The sequence below is a fragment of the Thunnus maccoyii genome, chromosome 12 (genome assembly GCF_910596095.1).
Source record: "Thunnus maccoyii chromosome 12, fThuMac1.1, whole genome shotgun sequence".
In the NCBI taxonomy this organism is placed as follows: Eukaryota; Metazoa; Chordata; class Actinopteri; order Scombriformes; family Scombridae; genus Thunnus; species Thunnus maccoyii.
In genome coordinates, this window is record NC_056544.1 from 3,469,035 (window position 1) to 3,495,620 (window position 26,586).

Sequence of the window (26,586 nt, forward strand, 5' to 3'; positions counted from 1 at the left end):
ACAAAACACACGCAGCTCAACAGGAAGGAGGGCAGCTCTGCTTATCCTAACAGATTACCCTACTTCTGTCCTTTTCCCCTTCACTCTCTCCTTCTCTACCTTCACACACACTCCTTCCCTCTCTCTCTCTCTTTGTCTCTCTCTGTGTCTCTCTCTCTATCTGTCAGCTTCTTGCTGGGCATTTTCTCCTCTCCCACACACACACACACACCTCTACCTTGATCTAGACACATAACTTGTGGCAATCACCACAGGCAGACTGTTGCACCACAACAGCTGACCACAAATCTGTGTGTGTGTGTTTGTGTGTGTGTGTGTGTGTGTGTGTGTGTTTGCAACCCTTCTCTTGGTTTACTTTATTTTCTTTTTAATGTTTTCCCTCCATTTTCTTCCTTTTCCTGTCTTTTCTCATTTTCTTTTCCCTCTTTTGTGCTTATATTTACAATTTATTATAATACCACCTACTAAACATCTCTGCCCACTCCTCTCTTTTTCACTCTCCTGCCCCTTCTCCTAATCTCTTTTATACACCCCTTTTCCTCTCTCTCTCAGCCCCTCAGCCCCTCTCGCTTTTCCCTTCCCCCCCCCCCCCCCCCACACACACACACACAAGGAGACAAACACTTTATATCTTGACACCAAACTGTTAAGAGGATTACATGAGTCATAACTGGATTAAGCTTGCATTTGTTTTCTGTAAAAACCTCAGATCTCTACATTTTCTTTTATTTCTGTGTTACTGGTAGCTCCTCGTGAAGGTGCTGCAAAACAGACAAGAAGCCAGCTGTGTTTCTAAATGTCAAGCCTATTGAGAGCCTGATATTAAAAAAAACAGTGCTCCCAAAGTCCTAACTAAAGGTTTTGGAGATTTTGTTTGTTGCAGGACGGTGATGTCACACTTTCTGACGCACTAATGATGCAAAATAAAAGCTAAAGCAGCAGCTTCACTCTGCCTTAACATGTGACTGAGCAATTCTCTTAACTATGAGTATAAGTGGAAAACATGACTAAAAATAAAGACTGGGTTTAATCTTATGTTTATGCAAAGATGACTGAAACTGTCAGAAAACATGAATAACTTAACTTTAGCTATTGTTGACTGATTTATTGTTGACAATTTACCTGAACTGATATGCAAAGTATTACAGATAAGCGTGTCCATGTGCAGGTATCTACTGCACACTCACTCACTCAATCACACACATTTGCTACACACACACACACACACACAACATTACCCTGTTCCTTAAAGGAGTCACGCTACTCTTATACAGTACATTTCATATAGACGGCCTATGAAGAATGAGGAGAGGGATTATTCTGATGCACTAGTAAAGACTCAAAACAATTCCACCATAAACGTAGGGTGTTTTAGTGCTCGTACAGTGTGCCAGTGAAAATCATTAGTAGCCCATTGATATTAATGATCGTGTGAAATTTTAGCAGCAGCGGCTCATAATTCTGCAGCAGCACATGAAGGTAGGGAAAACTCTGCAATTAGGGAGTTAAATATTGAATCTATTTCTGCTTCTTTCAGTTATAATTTTCCTTTTCGTGCTGCAGTGCAGTGGCTCAGAGTTTAGCGATGTTGCCACAATGTGCTTGTCTTGAATCTCAGCCCAGCTGTTTTTCTGTCTGCAGGTTCTCTCAGCATCAGTGTGAGGTTTTTATCTTCTATGCTCCATCTTCCCCCACACTAAACACATACATGTTAGCTACTAGGAATCCTCCTGATACTGATACTGCCCTCCTGCTATACAGGCTTCACACTGCTCCTACAACTCAAGTAGGTCAAATGCAGGGCATACCTTTCCCTGTGCAAAAGAGCTCAACGAGTTCAGAATTTGAGTTTTGAGATCTTGGTTCTGGGTGAGTGAATTTGCAACAGCTTTTCAGAAATCAGTGTTTCAGTGGGGGGGGGGGGTTTGTGTTGAGGTTAAGGTTTGACTTTATTTCACCCAGAGCTGTAACAGTATTACAAATGACTGAATTCAGTAAAGTCAGGAATTGGTTGAATATGCATTCACAGGCCCTTTTCACAAAAATACATGTGTATCACAGCAGGAAACTCACAGGTGTAAGTGATAAAATAAATGACGGCTGATTTCCATTTAGCTGTTTCAGTTTCAGGGTGCTGGTGTTGTTCGGCTGGCTCACTGTCACACTGTCATGACTTACTAGGACACTTGAATAGAACAGAGCCATCGTTAATGTTATTAGTAACACCTGCGTGCTTTTCCAAGTCAAACCGTCCGCTGTGAAAAAGGCTTATTTTTTGCGATCACAACCGAGCTGCAACTAGTGATTATTTTCATTGTCAATGTATCTACCAAATATTTTATCAACTGATTGATTAATCATTTGCATTTTTTCTGTAAATCATCACAAAACAGTGAAAAATGCCTGCTTGTCCAAACAACAATTCAAAACAATTCTAACCCTAACCCTGGCCCTAACCCTAGTCCTAACCCTAACCCTAGTCCTAACCCTAGTCCTCACACAAGATAAAGAAAAGCAGTAAATCCTCACAAGTGAAAAGGTGCAACAAGGTACTTTTGGTATTTTTGCTTGAAAATTAATTTAACCAATAATTCATCAAAATAGATACATTCATGAACTGTAGATAAAATACCATTTCCCTAATGAGATCAATCATGTTTAACTAAACTAAACTTTGGCCTAATGTGAAGTGGAAAAAACTGCTTTGTGTCCTTGTGAGTTTAATCTGAAGCAACTGTTAACTGTACGTCACTGCTGTAAATAAACCTATGAAAGTAATCCATACACTACTTAAATCTACTTAAACCTCTGGTAACACAGTCATGGGGATTAGGAGTATGCAATACTGTTCATGTTAATACAAGTAAGAATCTTCGCTATTGTGACATGTTGACATGTTTACATGATCACTACGTACAGCAGCAACACTCATGGTTGGAAGTGAATGTGATGTTGTTACAGGCTCTACTGTGGAGGAGTTAGTTTCAAAACAAATGGATCAACTTCAGTGGTGTGGAGGTGGTTTGATAACATGATCATTAAGAGAAAAAGAGCAGAGGGGCTTCTCCACACAAAACACTCTGTCATGTAGAAACTACACTGACCGCAAGACACGTTGCACCAGGTTCTGATTCAGGTTGGGTGACAATGACTGATCACAACTGAGATCATGACATTGTATTAGCCAGAACAACATGTCTCAACTATCAGCCCAAACCTCAAATTAAAGAGTTTCCCACCGAGTGGCCTCAATAGTTTGTAATGTAATACAGTCTCAAGACATGTTGCATCTAGAGTATCAAATGAAAACATTCTCAGATCTTTGAAGCCACACTAGGAGCTGCTGAAGGGCGTTGTGATAAAATAACTGACTGTAGTAGAAGGTGACACAGCCAACAGAGGGAAATAGTGCTTATTAGGGCTGCGCGATGTATCGTTTCAGCATCGACATCGCGACGTGCGCATGTGCAAAAGTCACACTGCAGGACGGGCGACGTCAGGTAAGGCAAATGACACATCATGCTACAACACTTCATCAACTTATCAAAAAACCCTTCACCGGAGACCATAGTGAACTGATCAATGTGCATGTCTGCATATCAGCTACCTGTAAACATGCACGCCCCACGGCTACTGTCACAGATAATGTCGCCTGTATGCTAGAGGCTGAGATTCACTTACACCAGGCAGCTTTTGAGCGCGTGTGTTCCTGTTCTCAGTGGCAACAACAGTTAAACAGTTACTGTGACCTAATGTTAGCAATATAGCTGTGGATATAGCAGTGCAGTGTGTGTACAGTTTAGGCTATTTGTCGGTGAAAAAATGCTACAACTCCACAAGACCCAAGCCCAGTTCCCGTGTCTTGCTTGCCACCTCCTGATTAAAGTGAAGGGAGTTAGCCTCTGGTTGAGCATAAATGAGCTACACCTGGTGCCCATTGGAACCTGACCAGGCTTACTTAAGGTGGACTGACCTTTAAGGCCCCCTCCACATCGCAATATATAACACAGAAAAAAAAAAAAGATATCTCAATGTCAGTTTTTTCCCAATATAGTGCAGCCCTCTATGGTCTCATTAAACCTCAGCTCATAGGACGGGAGGCAGTGATGGGAATCCAAAAGAGACCTATGCATGTGATCTATGCACGTGTGTGTCAGTTTGCATGAAAAGTGAGTATGTGTAAGTATGTGATCCCTCTAATACCAGTCAGGTGGTAGCCAATGCTATCAGCACTCAGTCCTGGTCTTTCACATCTCTTTGACCTTTTTACCCATTTCTTCCTCTCTCTCTCTCTCTATCTCTCTGTCTCTTTCACAATCTCACCAGGTTCAGATTTTTTTCTCATTCTCAGTCTCCATACAGTACCAGTCTGTTGTAAGAAGGTTTGTAGGAAGATTTTGACAATAATTCCTTTAGAAATGTCCAATTGTCTGCTCTTTTAATCCCTCTCTTCTGTCTCCATATTTCCTTGTATGGACATTTTCTTGAATTGAATTCTAGGTGAGTCACGTCACTCTGTCTACACTGACCTCTTTGTGTCTGTGTACATCTCTCCATCTATATTGCCCTCTTTTTGCTCTCTCTAACCCCCCCCCCCCTTCTTTCCCACTCCTCCTCTACTATGTTCTATCCTTTGTTTTCCATCCTAATCAGATGATAAGACCAGCAGAATCAGCAGCTGTCTTCCATGACTGTATTCTGCTGAAGGCAGCACTACCAAGAAGCAACCACTGGACTAAAACACACAAACACACAGATAAAACCAGGGCTAAATATATGTTCAAGAAATGTGGAGGAAACAACCAGTGGGTATGTTTTGTGGGCCTGACTATCCAACAATCCACTGCACGCCAGTCAACAGCCAACTGTTTCATGTTGCAATCGTCAAGTCGTTAAGTAGGTAAATATCACATAACCATGTGTTCATCAGTCACTTGTGAATATGTAATATCATATTAACTGGATGAAAGAAAAAGTCACTGGCAGGTGTAAATAATGGAGGCCAGACATGAACTCTGCTGTTTGTTCTTGTTAGCAGCCTGGACAGGTTGTTAATCACTGGCTCTTACACACACACTGATGGATTTTCCACTAGCCTACTTTTCTATTTGTAAGTTATCCATCATGTGTTGAAAGTTCATACTGTTAACCCAGGGTTCGTGGAACTGACACTATTTCAGCACTAGAGTGGGATATCATTTGATATGTTCTAATCAAATACTTGAGTTTTGTATGTATAGATACCAAAATAATACCTTTTTTGATACCTACAGTTCATATATTTTTCATTGGATAAAAGTAGCCAAACTTCTCAAATGCTGTGTATACATACACAGCTGTACAAGAACCCAATAAACACAAAAGTCATTATTTAAATCAGGAATTATTTAATCAAAGAATAAGTAAACAAGACTGAATGGAACCAGACATTTTACTGACAGATTTCAGTACTTCAGTAACATAAAAGTACTGAGTCTCTGGGTACGCTGTCAGCCCGTTGGAGGCAACTTCTTAGTAGTAATTTTGGGAGTATTGACTTTACAAATTGAGTAGGGGTGCCTGAACGCAACATTTGTTGTCTGTGAGGCTAGACCTAGCCTAGTCTAACCTCACAGGGTTTCAGTTAGCTACCACTGTTGTCTGTCAGCAGCTGAGTCTTCATATTTCACTTCTATATACAGTATACTTAGGTTATATGGTTGCTTAAATACTGTATGCTAGTATAGCTACTAATGGTGGAGCTATTATATGGATGTTCATATGTTCATTGTTTTGACAGAACCTTTATGTCAGATTCATATATAAGCCCTGAAACATGAGAAGCCAAACTAACAGAAAAAAATTCCGCCTTTTCCACCACTGACCTCAGGTGGGAAATTAACAATAAAATGGCAGCAGGTTCATTATGTACCTTGTAGGGCTGTCACTTTTTATTTGAAATGGAGAAAAAATAAATATTCAAACCCTAATCGAATTCAAAATTTACAGTTTATAACAGATCTTTTGAAGTAGTTTACCTCATGATCCAGCTGCATCTTTGACCTATCAGTAAACTAAAATAATCAATAAAAATGGACGAGGACACTAGTAAGCAACATCATGCTGATCGTATAATCATGACACCAAAACATCTGAGAAACAGTGAGTGGAAGTATTTTGGGAGCGACAGCGTAGGTGGCAAAATTACCAACAAAACATACCAAATTTGTAAAAAGCAGCTGCCTTACTCTACAACGGCAATAAATATCAGGACTCACCAGCTAGTAGTAGCTCACCTTGACTGACACAACACTATCTGAAGACACACAGTGCAGATGTATGACACCACACAGGAAAATAATAAGACTACACTGAAGGGTAAGATACTCTCTGACCACTGACAGATGGACATCGCTGGCCATATATGTGGTTATGACACAGTTAATTGTATCTGACACATATGGTTTATGGGTTACGTTTGAATGAATTACTTGTTAGTTAGACTTCTTGAAAACGTGACAGCCCCAGTACCTTTGAAGTAGAATCTTTTAAAGCTCTGTAAGATGGTAAAATATATATTAGCTTTAGACGGTATTAGATGCAGTATAACTCTAACTGACACTTTTATTGTCCATAAATAATCACACACACAAACTAAATGTTAAAATTGACTAGATAAGTAGCGTGGGTTAATTAAGTCTGTCAGTGTTGTTTCAACAGGCCCTTCTTGAAATGTCTGCTGACTTCAACAGTGACTGCAAGTAAAAACAGAGGATTGTTGATTCACCCTTATTTTTCTGTCTACTTCTTTATTCATCACTCCGACTGAAACCTGCTGCCGTCAGCAAAATAACTTCCCATGAACCAAGGCTGCTGAAGCTTGGAGTTTCCACCATTGCAGCTATGAACAGAGCTCGACAGCAGTGTAATGCTGACAAGAAAAAAATTAGCTTTTTTTTTATAAAAGAGCTAACACCTCAGGCCTATGGCATATGGAAATTACGTCACAAACAAGGTGCTGCTGCCCGCTGCGTAGTACAGTAGAGTGATGACCCTTTTGCTCCTACACCTAACAAACTATACATATATTGCAAGTGACATGCTGTGACTGAGTGGACATGACTCAGGCATCAATTTTTAAAATAAAAATGAAAATGAACGGGTTGTTTTCTTGAGTCAATTAAAATCAGTGTCATGTTAAAACCACAGTGGAGAGCAATGACAGCAGCTGTAAAAAGGTATAAATAGAAGTTGAAGAACTCGTGAAAAGCTTCTGGCTAACAAAATAAAAACAACACTGTACAGTAGTACTGGGGTATTTTGTTGTGGTTGATTTATTGTTCAGATAACATTTTAAAAGGGGGACATATTCTGCACATTTCCAGGTCTATATTTATATTTTGGGGCTCTACTGGAACATCTATGATTTACAGTTCAAAAACTCTTTACACAGCCCCTCGGTTCAGCCTCTGTCTTTAACAGAGCGTTTAAGCTCTTCAAGGCTCCCTTCCTGATGAGACAACTCTGTTCTGATTGGTTAGCTTCCTGAAGTTGTGTCTGGACTGACTTCCAGCCATTCAGAGGTGAACGTCAACCAACCGTGAAACAAACTACAGTAGAAGGATTTCACTACTTTTTCTTTACTCAAAATGTCAACTTCTCAAACACATCCGTCCATGTTCAAGCTGAAATCCAATCCGAAATATGAGAGTGGACGACACAAACAACACATGGAAGAACGTTAGCAACAACCTTAGCTACAGAGGGCTACAGAACGGACAGCAGTTTATGAGCATGTGTGACAAGCTGACATCAGCTCATTGGCCAAGTAGAAAAAAACGCTGCGAACATAGAAGCGTTCACAGCAGGTTGAGGCCCTGGCTTTTGACTTGCAGGAAGCATTTCTACCTAGTTTTGGAACTTTGACCATGTTTAGCAAAGATATCCGACATCATAACAGTATATCAATAACAGAAAACCTCAACAAGCATAATATGGCCCCTTTAAACAGGGTTGGATATCAAACCCTAAAACATTTTAAATAAAGAGTACGGAAAACTGTCAAAACTGACACTACCTAGTAAGATGCTTAGACTTGTTTACTTGTTCTTGGATCAGATATTTCCAAGGATTTGTGTTAAGAGCATATTAAACGCAGATGCAGATGAGAATTCAGGCTTATTCAGTTCAACTTCAACGTTGGTACCTGTATTTAAATGTTTTGAACAAAACCCAAATAAACATAACTAAGAAAACACATTTAAATGGCAAAAATTAAAAAATGGGAATCAGTGACATCACTGGTTAGTGTTGTATGAAAAGGCAGCACTGTCGCTGTTCAGAGACATATTTTTCACAAATTTGTCATTAGGAGAAGTACCAATAATGTAATGACAGAGCTTTCTTGATATAAAAGGGAAACATTTTTTAATTGTAACAAGAGCATTTCAAAAAACTGGCAGCCTGGAGGTTTAATGTACCGACCATGAACTGCAAATCTGGCCGAGGACCTTTGCCAAAAAATGTTTCAAAAAAGGATTTGATATGTAGCTGTATTCTGCAGAAATAGATAAATGTGAGTATTTGAATAAATCAATCTTCAGGACTAATCAGATTTCAAATTGACTCACTGAAAATGAACCAAATTGACATTCTAGATGTTTACATCTCAGGACTGACACGTCTTATAACTACCGACCTCCATTTGAAGACACAACGGGTAAAAGCAAACGTTAACGTTGAGACAACAAGACACTGGGGGTTTCTTATCTCATGGTGGCAGCTCTCTTGTCAAAGATGTCTAATCTGTGCAGGAAACACACATGGCCACAATGTTGTGGTAATAAGGTTAGCATAGCAGTGCTGTCACGATCCATTTCAGTGTATGTACAGTAATGTTGGCACCCCACTGCTGCTTCAATCCACTACTCCACTCGCACTAAGCCTCTGTCTTGAGCTTCCGGTCTCATTTTGTGTCTGGTGCGTCTTTCTCAAGTTCTCTACAAGTTCTGTCCTTCCTGAGACGACACCTCAACACCTCAACATCAACTTGTCATTAAACATCCCAGGGCCTGACTGAGTGCTACAGCCATGTAGTCATCAAGCAGGTTTGTTTCAGCCAGTCAATGAGTCCGTTGAGTCATACAGATGACCATCGGGCATTTGTATTCTCACAGTTCCTGTCTAGTAGTCACGCTAGGAATCTGTCAGGCTAAATAAAGCTGTTTCCATCAGATATTTTTATTGGGAAATGCAGCCAGTCGGTCAGTCAACAATGTCTGAGTCTGTTCCATTGTCCAGACGAAATCTGGATATTTCACACATTTTTTGCAGATAAAACTCCAAGAAAAAAAAAAAAAAGTTGCTCTCTGTTATAGTGGCCTAAAGACAGGCTCTGTAATGAAACATGGCAGGTTTGAAACAGCATTAAAACAAGACACTGAGGGTGTTTGGTTGAGCATACATCACATCATGACAGTGCAGGCTATACCTCTGTTTATCTAACTGTCCTGCTAAGTGTCTGACCCCACCGCAGCTGCCATGAGAAAACATGACATGCATGAAACATCCCTGGTCAGCATGGGTCTGCAAACCTCACAGGCCTGGCTTCTACATCTTCACGGGACTAAAACTAACTGGGCTCAGGGCCAGATTTACAGCTGTGGTGGAACAACAAGCTACATCTGGTCTGCATCCAAACCCTGTAAGAGCGAGAAGAAACAGACTCCATGTGAAGCTGCTGCTGAAATAAGCGACACAAAAATCGTTGGGAGAGAATCAACGTTCTCACATACGGCTCCTCCAGGTAACGTCAGGATAACTTCAGGGTGGCGGTGCATGTGTGAAATCAACCTGAGCGTTAACCATGTCCCTGCCTGATTATCTTAAAGTACTCTATATTAAAATCTAACAAAAACCAATGTCACTGAAAATACACAAAGACTTGGAAAGAGAATTCCCAACAGCCAAACTCTACGGGCCAAGTTTTCTAATACACCAGAGGCAGTTTGGTTTGGTAATTACAGAAGCCGTATTGGTCGCTGTTTGGATCTCCGGAGCTGAGCTTATCTGGGGTGAATTCTAAAAAAGGTGGCAGGCTGATATAACACTGAACAGGGCTGCTGAAGCTGCTAAACAGACCGCATTTCTAACAGCAGGAAAAGACTTTTGGCTCAAAGCTTAATGTGACTGTGCCGCAAAAGGAACACAGAACTAAAACAATGTGTCAGAAGTGCAGAGGAGATGATTGATTGCTTTTAACTGAAGGCAAATAAGCTTCTGGTTCATTCTGAATGAAGCAACGGATAAAGAGTCTAAGTAAATAAGATACAAACAACAGGCAAGACATTTGAAATAAATTCCAGATCTTCTTCATAACGTTTCAGGTTCGGGTAACCGACTAAGTGACACTGACTGAAAGAATGTGCTGCTGTTACACTGAGCTGTACCAATATGTGACTATGCAGCACTGGCGATGACTTACGAGAATACTGCAACTACCGTCACCAAACAATGCAGATAATGCTGCTCACAGGTACAGAGAGGGAGAGAGACCCTGGAAGCAGAAACACAATAGCTGCATTCCTGCAACACCCGATCTCACAGCACAGAAACACTGTAGTACTGAGTATAATAAGACCTCTCAGTGCAACTTTATAGCTTATTTATATACATACATATTGACACAGCCTGTAACAACAAATGATGAGTCAGTGAAATGTATTTTCCAGTCGTACATTGTTGCATTTCTTCCTGCTTGGCAATATAACAAGTAACTATAAAGTGACCATACAAGTGTTTTATAATTAACAAGATCCATGCTTGAATAGTTCTGAGCAGTAAACTTTATGGTTCAAGTAGGTTTGAGTTCCAATAGACAGTTAAGTTCTGGATCTGGTTTATCTCTTATCAAATCTTTCATCGTGATTCGTTTTCTATCTGCAAAAATGCCAAATATTCCCTCGTTTCATCTTCTCAGTTGCTTTTCTTTGTCCTATGTGATGGCAAATTCAATATGTTTGGGTTTTTGTTCACTTGCCAAAAAGGACAAAAAAAGAACTTTTGGCTGTTATCTGGTTAATGTGCTCTCTGCAAGCCAGCGTCTGTACTCGACTAAAGATTGTTTAGGAAGAAAAAGAAACAGCGCTCTGGGAAGGGCTGGATATACTCCAAAACGGACACAGACAGCGGACACAAAAGTGGTTCTATTTATACTGCCGTGGTAGTTAAATTTTGGGCTGCACAAAGAGGGTCCACATGCCCCCCCACCACCCTCCCTCCCACCCACCCGCAGACATTGGGCAGATGACAAAATTTACAGCTGTGCGGAAGTGGAAAGTCAAATTTGACCTAACACTTTGTGATCATGTAGTTCAACAAGACCAACAGAGTGGTGAATTTAGGAGTAAGTAGCTCCTGAAAAATAAAGTTGCAAAGTAAGTAGGTTACCGCTGTTACTTCAAAGTGTCAGATACATATTCAATCATGTCGCATTCTGGTTGTGCAGCATCAAAGGTTGTGCACGTTCATTAGGCTGCCAATCAAACCAAAATCAATTTTTTCTCTTCTCAGCCAACTATGATTGGGGGTTTTAGTTAGTTTTCTTATTTACTTTAGTTACAAATGTTGAAAGCTGAATCTAAATTAGTTCATTACAGGATTTACACAATTCCTGCAGAACCATTTATGGCCAATATTACCTCCTTGTCCCAACGGACTGTGTAACAGAGTGTGCCTTTTGCATTACACAAACTACTGTGAACTGACTACAGATTGATTACTGGTAATGTAATTTGTCCAGCAAGCAGACCAATTGTGTTCCAGCTGTGAAGGTCACTTCGACGTTAGATATGGGTTAGTTAAGACTTATGTAGGAACTGTCATTACCTCATGATCAGCACCATGGTGCAGCTGCGTTTGGATATACTGTATTGCTATTCCTGTCTTCCAACCCAGACATGTTGGCAAATATACTAAGAGCATCCTGGACATTTTTTTTTTTTGCATAAATGCAAAATCTTTATTTGAATTTTAAATAATTTGTTTACACTGTCCGCTCAAATTTTAGGCTCATAAAGATAAGAGCTGAACTGCCTGATTTAAAGGTTCAAAGGTTGCAGGGTGAGCTGTCAGCGGCTCTCCATCCTGATGTTCAAACAGCAGCAGGACAGAGCTGGGCCAGCATTTGAGGACAGACAGAGGGGTTAACAGGCGCAAAGATTAACTAGCTCAATAAATGATGACTCAGCTAAATGCCTTTTGTCTCCAAAACACATTCCAAGCAGCTTGTGAGGACACACACGCGCACGCACACGCACACATACACACATAGAGACAGGGCTCTGCTGTAGCTTGACGTGGGAACCTGCAGAGCAACAAAACAAACCTAGCTTGTGTAGTTTGCTAGCTAACACTGGTGGGCTGCTGTTTGATTTACGGACGTAACAAACGAAGCAGTTCCTCTCTTCCTGTTGTAACGTAACGACGACGGGAGAGTGAGCGAAAAGGAAGCCATCTCCATCTCTGTCCAAATGGTTATAAACAGAAATAACCGGTGTTTAACTGGAGAGACATCTAAGCTATACCGTCAGCTAGCTACGGGCTAACAGAGAGCAGGTTTAATGTGAAGCTGGCTTACCTCATACTGGATGTACTGTTTTCTCCACTCCGGGGTGATGTGAGCCGACAGATGCTCTGTGAATTTCATTTTGACGATTCCCCGGCTGCTTACTGTGAGCTGGACCTCAGCTGGGCAGCTGAAGGTTTAGCTGAGCTGCTTCTCAAACGTTACACAGAAACTCTCATCCGAAGATTACGACCAAAGACAGAGAGATGCCCTTTTTTGTCCTCACGTTACCGGCACATATTTCTGTCGTTTTAGACACACTCGACGAAGCGATTGTGGAGGCACATCTTAGCTAAAGAAAGATATTTCAATCTCGTTTTATCTGTAGCGCCAATGTCACCTTATAGCGATTATTTTGTGGTAAACAGGCTGAGAGAGCTGTCGCTAGCTGCTTCTTGCTATCTTTCTCCTCCTCTCTCTGTCGTCCAGCCGCTACCTCTCCCGCTACCTTCACGTGCCGTCGGACGTATTAAAACCAATCAATCTTGGCGAGGGGTGGCATCGTCAGACAGTGTTGTTCCACCAACCAGCACGGCGAAACTGGTCGTTTTAAAGATAATGGTGGGGCAATACGCTGTCTGTCATAGAAAAGGGTGGGGTATATACATTTTTTATATATAGGCTAACCCAGGAGATGCTGTCATTTAAAGCCTTGTTTCAGTTTTACTCACACATGACTGATATGGTATTCATCAACACACAGTATTTTTTTCTGGTTCACCCTGCTTTGCTAGATTTTGTTTGTGCTTCAACGACATTGATCACTTCTCCTCAGACAAAAAAGGCCGTGAAAATGTCTGAATCTAGATTTAAAGAATCCTCCCGTCCGTGGTGGTAAATTCAAAAACCTCCTGCAGCTGCTTCACTTTAAAAGCCTTTCACAAGTATCTCTATCCGATAACATTTTTGACTGTCTGAATTATAATAATCGGTGCTTGCTTCAGTGGACCTCAGTATCTATATAATACTTCTCAGTCCTGTGCCTATGATAAACTTAAAAATACCGTAGGTTCCGTCCAAAGTCTTTTAAATTGTTTTGAACTCTGTTTTCTCTCAGCTGTGTTTATAGCTTGCGTTTCAGAGAACAACCCTTGTCAACTAAACTCAACTCAAATTTATTCATAAAGAACATTCAAAAACAACAGGACCAATGTGGCTTCATCCCTACGTATTCCGACGACACTTGAATGCCACATACGTGACGTCGCCAGCCACCTTTGGGAAAAGATGACGTAGATGTACTGTAAATCGTCTTTGTAAGGCAGAAATTCAGGTGGAAAGTTTCCATCACATATCCTCCGTGTTCTTGTGCTTGACTCAGTGAGAATGTAGTCACGAGACAGAAATAGACATATGTGAACAAATGAACCCTAAAACTGCAATAACCTTGATTTTTTAAAATGATTTATATATGACGTTTAAGTGGGAAGTACAGGAAATGACTGTGATACCATTAGATGAATAGGTTCAAAGCCTCAGAGAAGAAACATGCTCACCATGGGGGAAACTGCTGGAGAATGATGAATGGACCAGGAGCAGCACGTATTTCCAATCAGTCAGTTTTGTAGCCTAAATAGATTGTTATTGTCCTGAGCTTGGATATGAATTTAACCCTTTGACAGCAGTGGGAAGTAACTAAGTACATTTACTCAAGTACTGCACTTAACTACAATTTTGAGGTACTTGTACATTACTGAGTATTTCCATCTGATGCTACTTAATACTGCCACTCCACTACATTTCAGAGGGAAATATCGTAGTTTCTACTCCACCACATTTATTTGACAGCTTTAGTTACTTTTTGGCTTTTGATGTCTTACAAAAAGCAGTGTGTAGTCACATTTCAGATGTCTATGAGTTGTTAACAGCTCCACCAAATGGTGATTTTCCCTCTAAACCTCTCACACTTCTCAACCGAAAACAGATTTGTGAATCAAAACTTTGTTTTTTCTTCTTTCCTCTCCCATTAATCATCTCACGACCCCTCAGATTTATCTGCTGACCCTTTGGAGAGGCCCGACCCCTAGATTGGGAACCAGTGGACTAAACTAGCTAACTGTATATAAAGTAGTGTAAACTAGCTCCACCTCCAGCAGCTACAACAGTAACATGCTGCTCTAACACTGATGCTTCACTATTAATAATCTAATGATGTCATATATAATAATATATCAGTCAGAGGGACCAAACCACTACTTTTACTGCAATACTTTAACCATACTTATGTACTTTTACTTAAGTGGGATTTTTCATGCAGGACTTTTACTTGTAATGGAGTATTTTTACATTGCTGTATTGGTACTTTTACTTGAGTAAAGGATCTGAATACTTCTTCCACCACTGCTGTCCATGATTTAAAGAAAGCATACATGTTTGTTCCAGATATCAGACACATTATAAATCAACATTGTACCTAAAACTTCAGCAAGATTTTAACATTTTTAACAGTAAATGTTGTTAACACAAAAGAACAATCAGCCTCTGTCTCAGGTGCTTAATTAAATCACCTTTAATGAAGTTATGATTGGTTTATCTTCTAAATACTAACCATACTGTAAACCAATAACATATTCCTGCTATCATAGTCCAATTTAAAGATGTTGAGTGTAAGATATAGGCTACTGGAAGTAGTCACAAGTGTTTCAACCATGACAGTCACCCCCATCTCTTTCTCTGTCTTTGTCTCTTTGCTTTTTTATAGAAAATGTCACTAACATTCCCTTCAGTGTCAGTGTTTATCTTCCACACTGTGCTGTCCATACATTTTTGTTATCAAATGTACTCCATGTTCAGGGTTGTGAACATGGAGTACAAGACTGTCATCATAAAACAGATATCTAATATCTTTACACAGAAATAAATATACAAATTATGATATTGAAAAATGATGTTATTAAAGGGTGACCTTTCTTTAAAATTGCAGAACACTTCAATTTGTTTAATAGAACATTGAAACTTTTCCAGGACTGCATTTTGGTCTCAGGCAGAGAGATTTAATGACATAACCATCTGAACACGTCCATTTCTGTAAACGGTGCTGATGCTGCTCTGGCTTTTTTGACCATATAAGTCTTATCATGACATATCCATGGCAAATGCAGAACAATGGACAGGGCGGCTGTTATAATCAGATTAATGGCGACCTCTGCTGTTACATTTAGGAATTGCACCCCACCAGGTCTCTGGTGTTTTATTCTAGCCAGTCTTTGCTGTTTATATTTCCTCGGTTATTTATATCGAATGTTTCATAAGCAACATCATATATAATAGATAGGAATGAGACTTATAAGTCAATTTGACTGCTGTTATAAACTAATGTTAGTAGCAGTTGTAAGAGTGGCAGCAGCACTAGTAGATATAATAGTAGTAGCAGTTGTAGGTACAGTATTTGTGGTAGCAGTAAAGATTTGATTTGATTTACTGATTGGGACAGTGTGCAGTTTTACACATTAAAGATGCACTGCACCTGAGTTAGCTCGAAGCTAATTTGCATCTGTAGTCCCACACAATCAAAACATACAACAGCACAACAACAAACAGTAGAAAGCAAAAAAAACAACAACAAAAAAAAAACAAAAACAAAAAAACAAAAACACAGAACACACCATACAAAATACAAAATATAAAGCTACACACAACAGCACATCACGTACACCCACAATGTCAATTAGAAATTAATAATGTAAACTAGATGGTAGTAGTATTAGTAGCACAGTAGTACCAGTAATGCTAGTACTGGTAGTTACAGTAATAGTAGTAATACTCACAGTGTTGGTAGTAGTAGCATAAGCAGCACCAGCACCAGTAGTTGTGACATTAATCTTTACATATCTGAGCCATGCCTCGATTTTTAGAAGACACATATTTAAAGAAATGTTTGAAATGTTTTCAATCATTAAAGAAGGTGTATTAAAAGTAAAGGACATTTTAACCATAACGACTCATAATATTTAAATTTCACACATAATTCTACACAAAATTTGAGATAAATCATCCTAAAAGATGAGATGATTTTTTTTTTATTTTTTTTTTTACAAATATGTGTTTAAAGTTTAAAGTGCCTTTGAGGTCAGTTACTGTGTGAAGCCTTTTGTGCCCCCTAGAGGTCAATTTACCAGCACCTACATATCAGCACATACAGTATGTCACTGTATTCAGGCATAATTCAGCTCTCAACACTGGTGTACACAGTTTGATCTGTGTGGGATTTAAAATCCTTAAAGCAATATCTTTTAGACTGTTAGCTTACAGTAGTTAAACACGCACACACACACACACACACACACACACACACACACACACACACACGTCTTTCATTGAACTGACTGCACATAAACTCATTCCTAACATACATTCATGCACTTTCAATATATTGTGAATTCCTTCAGTGCTGCAGAATGAATAATGTATCTGGAGACAAGAGACAAGTTATTACTGATATGACTCACTTCATTAGATTAAGAAAATCTGCATGTGTTCGAATTTGACTACACCATACATTTCCATACTGTTTATTGATAGTTTGCCTTATTGTATTGATTATTAAAACATGAATAGAGTTAAATGAGAAACACCAGTTGAGTTAAATGGAGACATTATAGACCAGTGAATTACTTTTTTTTCCATTTATGACTCTTATGAGGTCGGCTCTTCCTTTAGCAGCATGCATTCAAAGAATAATCCCAAAATCTGCTTTGCGTTCAGTGAGTAAAGTTGTCACACAGTCACATGTAGGACTGAAGGTGTTCTCTGCCGTCAGAGTGTGGGATTCTTCTGCTACCTGCACTGCTGTGCAGCGTGCCTGAGGATAACCACTGTTACCTGGCAACCACAGCCATGTGCCATTTGTTTTTGACTGATGCTTCAAACCCATTTGCATTATTTGCACAACTTAATTCTATTTGCATATAACAGCTACTGATGCCTGGTCTTGTGTTAGAAAAGCCAGACTAAACTCATTTTTAATAATCAATAAATCCTTTTTTAGGTTCCTCAAATGATTAAGAAAGTACATGACATGAATACTTATAGATACATTTTCAGGTTTTCTACCTAAATTAATTCTATAACTAACCACAAGAATTTGAATTTCCACCTCCGGGTGCTTTTGGTTGATGATTGTTGACTAACTTTATGTCAAATTTATATGATTCATGATAGCTTTAGAGGTTACATATTGCGTGTTGCTTTATTGTGATTGTGGACTCACTAATGACAGGGTTCCTGAGGAGGAAATCACATTCCACACTTTAAAAATATACTGTACTGGCTGCAGCTGCCTCATCATTTTGTTATATAATATGTAATTCAAAATGTTTTCTGTCTGATTCTGAGGGATTAAAATTACATCTGCAACCCATAGACATGCAACTTCAAATATATTTGAGCATGTAACTGGATCAATTGAGAGAAAAACAATGTTGGATTATATAATCTACGTGTGTTTTTGTGAGCGTGTTTGTCAGTGCATGTGTATAGATGAAGCTGAGTGTGTGTGTGTGTGTTAATGTGAATAAAACACAGCTCTAAACAGAATCTTGTAGGAGAACCATAACATTTGTGAGATAGTGAGCGTGACAGACATGACTTACAGCCTGTGGAAACATTCAGAGAGCCAGCAGGACTAAATGTAGAGCAATCATTACTGAGGATTAACAGCCAGCAGGGTCAGATTAGGCCGGCTCGCCTTTTACAACAAGGTTGATGTAAACAAGCTGGTGTCTGCACTCTGAAACAGATCTTTAGTTCAATTTCCACAAAAAAGTCAAGTCACACTGCTTCATCGAGATATAAAAGATTAAAAGCCTTTATTATAGAAGCTGCATGTAAAGTCCTCCTCAAACAGACACATACTCGTAATTAAGTCAGTATGTTTTGTTCTTGCTTTAACAAAAATCATTTATTTACTCTCTTTTTTTTATTTACTATTAGTATAAATGTCTTTACTACTACTGTGTGTGTCATAATGTATATATTTCCTTTGTTATCTGTGACAGTGTTCATTCTTATGCTGTATTTTCTTTATTATTAGCTGTGTTAGTGTTGATTCATATATTTTCTTTACTATCATTTTTGTCATTCATGCTTATTTTCATTGTTATTAGCTATTCATGCTTATTTTCTGTGTTTATTTATTGTGTACAGGTGTAATGAGGAAGCAGGATGTTACTGTATGAATTTATTTCCCCTTTTTTGTGGACACCGACTGCCTACTTGTGCATCAAGAGCACCTGTTTTGTGTCACATCTCTGTTAGATCCAGAAAGTGCTATTTTATTTGTTTGTTTTTTTTATCACGTCTTTATTTCAGTAAATAATCTTTTTCAGGAGTCCCAGAAACACTTGCAAACTGTTGTGTAGTTGTCAGAGACAGTCATGTTGGAGCCAAAAACCTGCTTCATTAGCATTTCTGCTGCATGTGACAGTACCCACTGATCCTTTGTTTGTAACTTGTATCCCCCACCTCACCCCAGTGTTTCAAACTCAATGAATTGCCACAAGCAGCAAAAATCTCAGTTTTATCAACGTTCTTATATGTGAAACAGCCAGTTGAAAAACAAATTATAGGTCATGTGATATTCCACTGTTCAAACCATATGCTGCCCTCAATAACAGCTCACAGTGTCTTCATAATGCAAGTGAGTGCCAATGTTAATGTCGGGTACTCAGACACCACAACTGTGATTATTTATTCATCAGCGGAACATGATGTGATTCCTTTATTTATTATTCTGTGATTTATTTTTTAATATCTTTATGTATCTTGCTTATGTAGTTGTGTTTCTTCATTGTCAGCTGCATGAGCCTCGTTCCAGTTTTTAAGTGTAGGAAACCTTACATTGATAAAACACCTCTGATTATTTCTAATATCACTTTATGTGGCTGAAAAAAGAGTGAATATGGAACTGCAGTAAAGAAAAAAACAGCCTTACAAATTGAATCTGATTCACTTTATTGATCAAATGAAGTAAACCTGTATAGATATCTATGTGCAGTAGATAGTAACACATTTCAATACTGTCCTATGACAACATCAATTCAAAAACTGTGCAAATATTCCTTCAAAAACATACAATATTGAATAGATGTAACATTTTCACAAGATGTTACATGTCAACTCATCAACGTTATGATCACTCATTTTTACAGGCTTAAGTAAAAACTCAAAGTAGGATTGATGGCAAATGTACAAACATTAAATGAGGAAGAACTAGGGCCACCAAAATCTCCACAACGTCCAAACTGACATATTAAATAAACAGGATCTGGACAACTTCTCCTTATTGGACCCAGTGACATCCACTACTGAGAAGATCAGCTGCAAGAATCCCAGGTTCCCAGAGAGCCAGGAGGTTCTTCAGGCTGACAGGGTCTCTGGATTTCTTTTAAGTATTAGCAGTTCAGGATTTTGTTGCAGGAAGGTGGCATTACTGAGCATAAAGAGCTGGTCATAGTTAATGAATAGTTACTCAAAGGCAGTGAATGCCCGATTCACTGAATAACACTAGTGACTTTACAGCACATACAGCAAAATGTGGTGAAAATGTCCAAGGCCTCCTGTAAGAGGCTTCATAGATGATCTGTAAATCAGGAGAATAGTCTATTGAGTAGCTTATTACCCAGGCTCAGTCTCTCTCTCTGTCTGGGTCACAAGGAGTATAATTACCTGAACATAGGTAGAAGTGCTTCATACAGTATGTATACATGCAGTCTTCAGTGTTTCACAAAAGGAATAGAAAGAAGAGGGCAAGGCTGATCACATCATGGTGGTATCTGTTGTCCTTCTACTGTATGTAACCTTGAGTCTCCTGCTGCAGTGATCAGTTCATTTCAACCTCTGACTCCAGAGCCTCATCACAACGCCAGCGACCTGCTCAATCTAACATAAATGCATCCTTGTGACCTTTGATGCAAAGTCAGGAGTTTGGGAACATCTGCATAAGTTACATCTATAAGGTATCATAAGATTTTTAGTATTCTTTCAAAACACCACAGACAAACCTTGACTGATCAGGACTGTAGCTACTATTGTCCTCTGTATTTTTTTATGAAATGTGGGGACTGGAGATGCTGTTTATGTTTTATCATTTCCTTTTTAAGGTTGATACTAAATGTTTTAGAACAATTATCCAAAAATTTTAAATTACAATTTCTAAACCCTCTTTTTAAATTCTTGACAGAGTAGAGAAAACAGATTATATAGATATAAACATGGAAAAACATCCAAATTAATGGGAAATTACATACAGTCATTTTTTAGATCCCTTAAAAATCACACTTACTCTTATACTTACTTGAATCTCATTTTTAGAATCCTGTCATTCACTGTGAAAGAGATCAAAAAAAATGAAAATAATCTTCTTTTCTCAACAATAACATGTAACCCGAAAATTGTTTTCCTTGTTTAGTATAGTGCAGTCATTACTTGTGTTAAAAATGCCAGACAGCGGCGTATACATGTAGTATGCAGTAAATACATAGAGCACATGCTTGTATCTATACAGCTGCTCACATTCCCTTCCAAATTCCAACAGTTGTGGAGCAGTGAGGCTTCTCTCTTGGCATTCACCGCGTGCCTTAATTGACTGATTTTAAATCAAGGTCCACTGTGAACACTGAGAGAGGAAGTCCAGATTCATAGAAAGACAGAGAGAGTGAGGAAGAATAACCTTGAGGTTAAAGAGGCTGCTGAGGTTGAAGCTACAAGCCTACACATCTCAAATCTATCTCTCTATCTATCTCTTTATCTCTGTCAGCTGAACTGTGTGCACCATCAATTGTCCATTTGTCTCTTCCTAGCATGCAGCAGTATTGTTTTTCTGTAATCCTGTAACACGGTCACAGCTGCCAGTATCATCTATGAAGAATATTCCCAATGATTAACATCATATTTTGAAGAAAAATCGAGCCAAAATGAACACTTTTGAATCCTTCTAAAACACACTCCCTTACTGACAATAAAGGTCACACACATTCCAGCGGATCATCTCCCTTTTGCTCTAAATTTTAAAGCAGCAATCAGCTGTTTACACCTGCCTGCCTTAATGGACTGCATTCACAAGTCAAAATCATGCACAAACACAGATAATGTTCAGTCTTTCTTTCTCATGACATGTCAAGGACACATCAAGCAGGCAGCCATTACAGAGTAGAGCCCAGGCTGCATGGGGATCTAAATGAGGCTAAGACTAGATTTGATGAGGGAAGCTTATCAGAATGTAAACAGATGGAAACCGGAGCATCTGAATCGTTTTATCGTGGTGATAAAGATGACTTTTACGCACCAGAGTGTGGAAAAAGGGCGTTTTTCATAGGAATCTCTTCTTCTCTTCTTGTGCCAAATGGTGACACAGTATCATTCCCCTCGTGAACAAATAGCATCTGGAGTCTTATGAGCTATTCAGAATGATGATTTTAAAATCGTTACCATTGTCTAAATGGAAGAAAATAATGAAAGAATATAAGCATCAAACACGCACCGCAGTAACTACTATAAACACACCACAGTGCAACAGACACAATGTCCCTGCTGAATATTGTAGAGATAATAAAAAACATATAAATCATAAGGTTACATCATGCTGAATATTCACAAGCACAGACTCACAAAATGTCCCTCTTGGAATGTTATATAAGAGTGATTTTCATCAGGCTTTACACCCCTCCCGACACTAAATGGAGCAGATTATTACAGTATGTAGGCCGGGCCATGCAGCATTAGCCTATATACTCCAACAAGGCCTAACATTCTACCAAACAATAAGTAAATATTCCATTCAAATAAAAACATTCAATTTAAGAGAAATCATTAACTGTGTTAGAAAATATATGTAAATATATCTGTATTCATCTGGAATAGCAGGCTGGATGCAGCCCGCATCATCCTAATTTACGCACAAAGGCAGCCTCCTCTAAACGCACATCGATTGAAATAACAGGAATGAGTTGCCTAAATATGAAGAGCGTCGATGTCTGCAGTGAAACACGGAGCTGCTCCTCTTCTTGTCGCATTATCTCCTCCAGGATTCATCCCGGCGCCTCCACATCCTCCCTCTCTCCTCTCCTCTCCTCTCCTCTCCTCCTCTCTCCTCCAGATCCTTTCATGCAGGACAAAAAAAAAAATGTTTCAGATGGAAAGAAAATAAATTTAATTCTCTTCCGCTGAGCCGCAGTCTCCTCTTCCCACTCTCCCCCAAGATGCTGAAAACTGATCTCGGTTAATTGGTTTAATATTCGAGACGGGTTTGTTAAATGAAATCAAAGAGTTTGGATTCATCCTCCCGGACAGTGCGGACGGGCGGTCGAATACGCACAGGAGAAGGCTTCAAGCGGCTGGGGCGGGGTGACGTCACCATGCAGACAGATGCTCTCTCTCTCTCTCTCTCTCTCTCTCTCTCTCTCTCTCTCTCTCTCTCTCTCTCTCTCTCTCTCTCTCTATCTATCTATCTATCTCTCTCTCTCACTCCCCCCACCACACCCCGCCACCCCCAACAACAACACTAGCATCCCCACCCCTCCCCCCTCTTTGCCCTTGAGACCGGGATAGGCCTGTACAGCTGATGCTGCCGTTTGGGTCCGTCACTTTGCTCTGTTTCCCCATTATTCAGCAGTCCATTTAAAAGCACAGAGCCCCATGCAGCAGCATTTATTATGTGTTAGAAGGAAAAAAAACGATTTTATACACTATATAAGCAAGAATCACATTCTACATTTAAAACAATTAGCCTATAATAAACAAAAAACATTTATAAGTGAAATATGATGATGACACAAAAGTGTGTGTATCTTTACAATAAAGTAAGGACTACAATAACTTGATGTGATGTTTTTAAATGGGAATACAATGTATTTGCAATGCACAGAATTTGTGCACATGCAGTGTATGACAGTGTGTTACTGAAAAGCTATTCTGATCAGGCACAATGTAGCTACCATCCAGCACAGCAAGGTCCTGTTTTTCTTTTTGTTTCTGGGAATTTATGGATTTTAACGACATGGGGAGCAGTTCACATTGTGTAATTACATAAATGACACGTGGTGGGGTTTGATGGCTGATTTTGTTATTTTTTTAGAGTAAATATCTAGACTAAATTTGATTGTTTTGGGCAAGAATATATATAGAATTAAAATATATATTAAAATATAGAGACTGAGTCTTATTGAAACAGCATTTAGATTATCATGCATTGGGGTAATTATATCTATCTATCTATCTATCTATCTATCTATCTATCTGTCTATACATACATATATATATATATATATATACAGTGCTGCTTGAAATTTGCTCTATTTCTCCTTAAATATGACCTAAAACAAACTGAGGCAAAAACTTTACACTTGTTCATTTATTTATTGAGGAAAATGATCCAATGTTACATATTAGTGCGTGGCAAAAGTATGTGAACCCCTAAGATTATCAATACATTTGAAGGGGAGTGTTTCAATCAATGAGATGACAATCAAGTGTGAGTCTGGGAGGCCCTGCCTTATTTAAAGAAGAGAAATCTGGGTCTTCACTATCAAACTCTGAGCTTCACAACACAGGTTTGTGGAAGTGTGTCATGGCTCAAACAAAGGAGATTTCTGAGGACCTTAGAAGAAGAGTTGTTGATGCTCACCAAGCTGGAAAGGGTTACAAAACCATTTCTGAAGAGTTTGGACTCCATCAGTCAGCTGGCAGGCAGATCATATACAAATTGAAGACATCCAACACCATTGTTACCCTCCCCTAGAGTGGTTGAACAACAAAAATCACACCAAGAGCAGGTGTGTAACACTCCGGGAGGCCACAATGGACCCCAGGGTAACGTCTAGGAAACTAAAGGTCTCTCTTGCAGTGGCTACAGTCGATGTTAATGAGTCCATCATAAGGAGAACATTGAACATCAATGGTGTGCATGGCAGAGTTGCAAGGAAAGAAACCACTTCTCTCCAAACAGAACATTGCTGCCGTCTACGGTTCACTCAAGACCACATGGATAAGCCAGAAGGTGGTTGGAGCAATGTTCTGTGGATGGATGAGACCAAAATCGAACTTTTTGGCTTGAGTGAGAAGCGTTCTGTTTGGCGATGAGCAAACACTGCATTCCAGCATAAGAACCTTATCCTCTCTGTGAAACATGATGGTGGTAGTATCATGGTTTGGGCTGCTTTGCTGCCTCTGAACCAGGACAGCTTGCAATCATTGATGAGTTCTGAGTTGTACCAGCCAATTCTACAGGAAAATGTCAAGGTATCTGTCTGTGCTCAACAGAAAGTGGGTTATGCAGTAAGACAACGACACTAAACGACAAGTTGTTCTACCAAAGAATGGTTAGAGCAGAAGACAGAAAATGTTTTGGAATAACCGAGTCAAAGTCCTGACCTTAATCTTATAGAAATGCTGTGGAAGGACCTGAAGCATGTAGTACATGCAAAGAAGCCCACCAACATCTCTGAGTTGAGACTGTTCTGTAAGGACGAATGGCCTAAAACTCCTCCAAGCTGATGTGCAGGGCTGATAAACAGTTACCGGAAACGTTTGGTTGAAGTTATTGCTGCAAAAGGGGGTCACACCAGTTACTGAAAGCAAGGGTTCACAAACTTTTGCCCCCCACAAATATGTGAGATTGTGTAATTTTCCTCAATAAATAAATGAAAATTCTGTCTCATTTGTTTAATTGGGTTCACTTTGTCTAGTTTTAGGACTTGTGTAAATATCTGATCACGTTTTTGGTCATATTCATGCACAAATACAGAAAATTCTAAAGGGTTCACAAACTTTCAAGCAGCGTTTAAATGTCAATCAGTGCAAGTCACATAATAAATAATTTTCCAGCTTCCATCTATAAAACCACAGTTTGTGTTCTGAACTTCTCAGGTAGAACACTAAAGAGCACTTAATATATTTAGTATACTTCCATGTGCGCTCATGATTAATGTTCTTAAAGTGTGCTATTCATGACATATTAACAATGTACTTATTATACAAATGATATACTGGATGTTTAGTGCAATTAAACACATACTGAAATACACTTTCTGCATTTGACTATTTTGAGACACCATTAAGTTGTTGCCATTAAGTCAGTCTGCTTAAGTATATCTTTTTGTACCGATCATGTACTTTGTTTGAAATGCATTTTTGTGAACTTTAAGTATATATTTGTCCTTTTAGGAGAACTACCAATACACATTTAATATACAATAAATATACTAATAATATAATTAAAATATGTAAAAAAAAAAAAATACACTAAAACTACATGAATTTAACAAATATATATATTTACATACTGAAAATATTTTACAGTAATAACACCTGAAATTTGTGGTTTGAGTATAGATTCAAGCCTTATTTCAAGTATGTGAAGGTAAGGACAATAAATTGTGTTCAAAAATACTAAATTACAAACCTCTCAAAAAACAGAACCAAAAAAAAGTATTTCAAAAGAAAAAACATAAAAAATTGTAATATTTTACTTTTTAACTTGACATCAGTGTTGTGTGTGTGAATGAATGTGATGCAGAGTCAGTATGTGTATATTGAAGTACTACTAGATTAATAATACACTTTCAAGTAGTACATTGAAACACAATTTTAATCCATTTTTCAGGCACTGAAAATTAGCCCCAAAAATAATAAAAATGTACTTCATACGTATTTATTGATATTTAAATATAGTTCAAGCATATTGTTAATCAAGTCAAGTATTAAAATGTTTTGGCATATTTTACTGTGTATTGATAATAGTATAATTCATAGTATACTTAATTATACTTAATAAAAAATCATCCACATACACAATTGTGTTTACAAAATACAAACTGTCTGTTTGATATGTACTCTCATTAGTATTTACTACATGTAGTTGTGTCATGACTTTATCACTCTTAATATTTATACTATTAATTTGTTCTATTAATGTGCAGTAATATCAGCTGTCCTGGTGAAGGGGAATCTGTGACTGCGATGCTGAACATGCATTAATGAGATAAATC

At 38.7% G+C, this 26,586-nt stretch overlaps 1 protein-coding gene across 1 annotated transcript in view; it reads right to left on the minus strand.

Moving 5' to 3' along the window:
- The window catches only part of LOC121908647 (xenotropic and polytropic retrovirus receptor 1 homolog), a 39,820-nt gene extending 26,753 nt beyond the window's left edge, over window positions 1-13,067 (minus strand). The window contains exon 1 of the mRNA XM_042428831.1: window positions 12,617-13,067. Within this exon, the coding sequence (XP_042284765.1) occupies window positions 12,617-12,685 (69 nt within the window). The 5' untranslated portion in view covers window positions 12,686-13,067. The remainder of the gene's footprint in view (window positions 1-12,616) is intronic.
- Window positions 13,068-26,586: the final 13,519 nt, after the last annotated feature.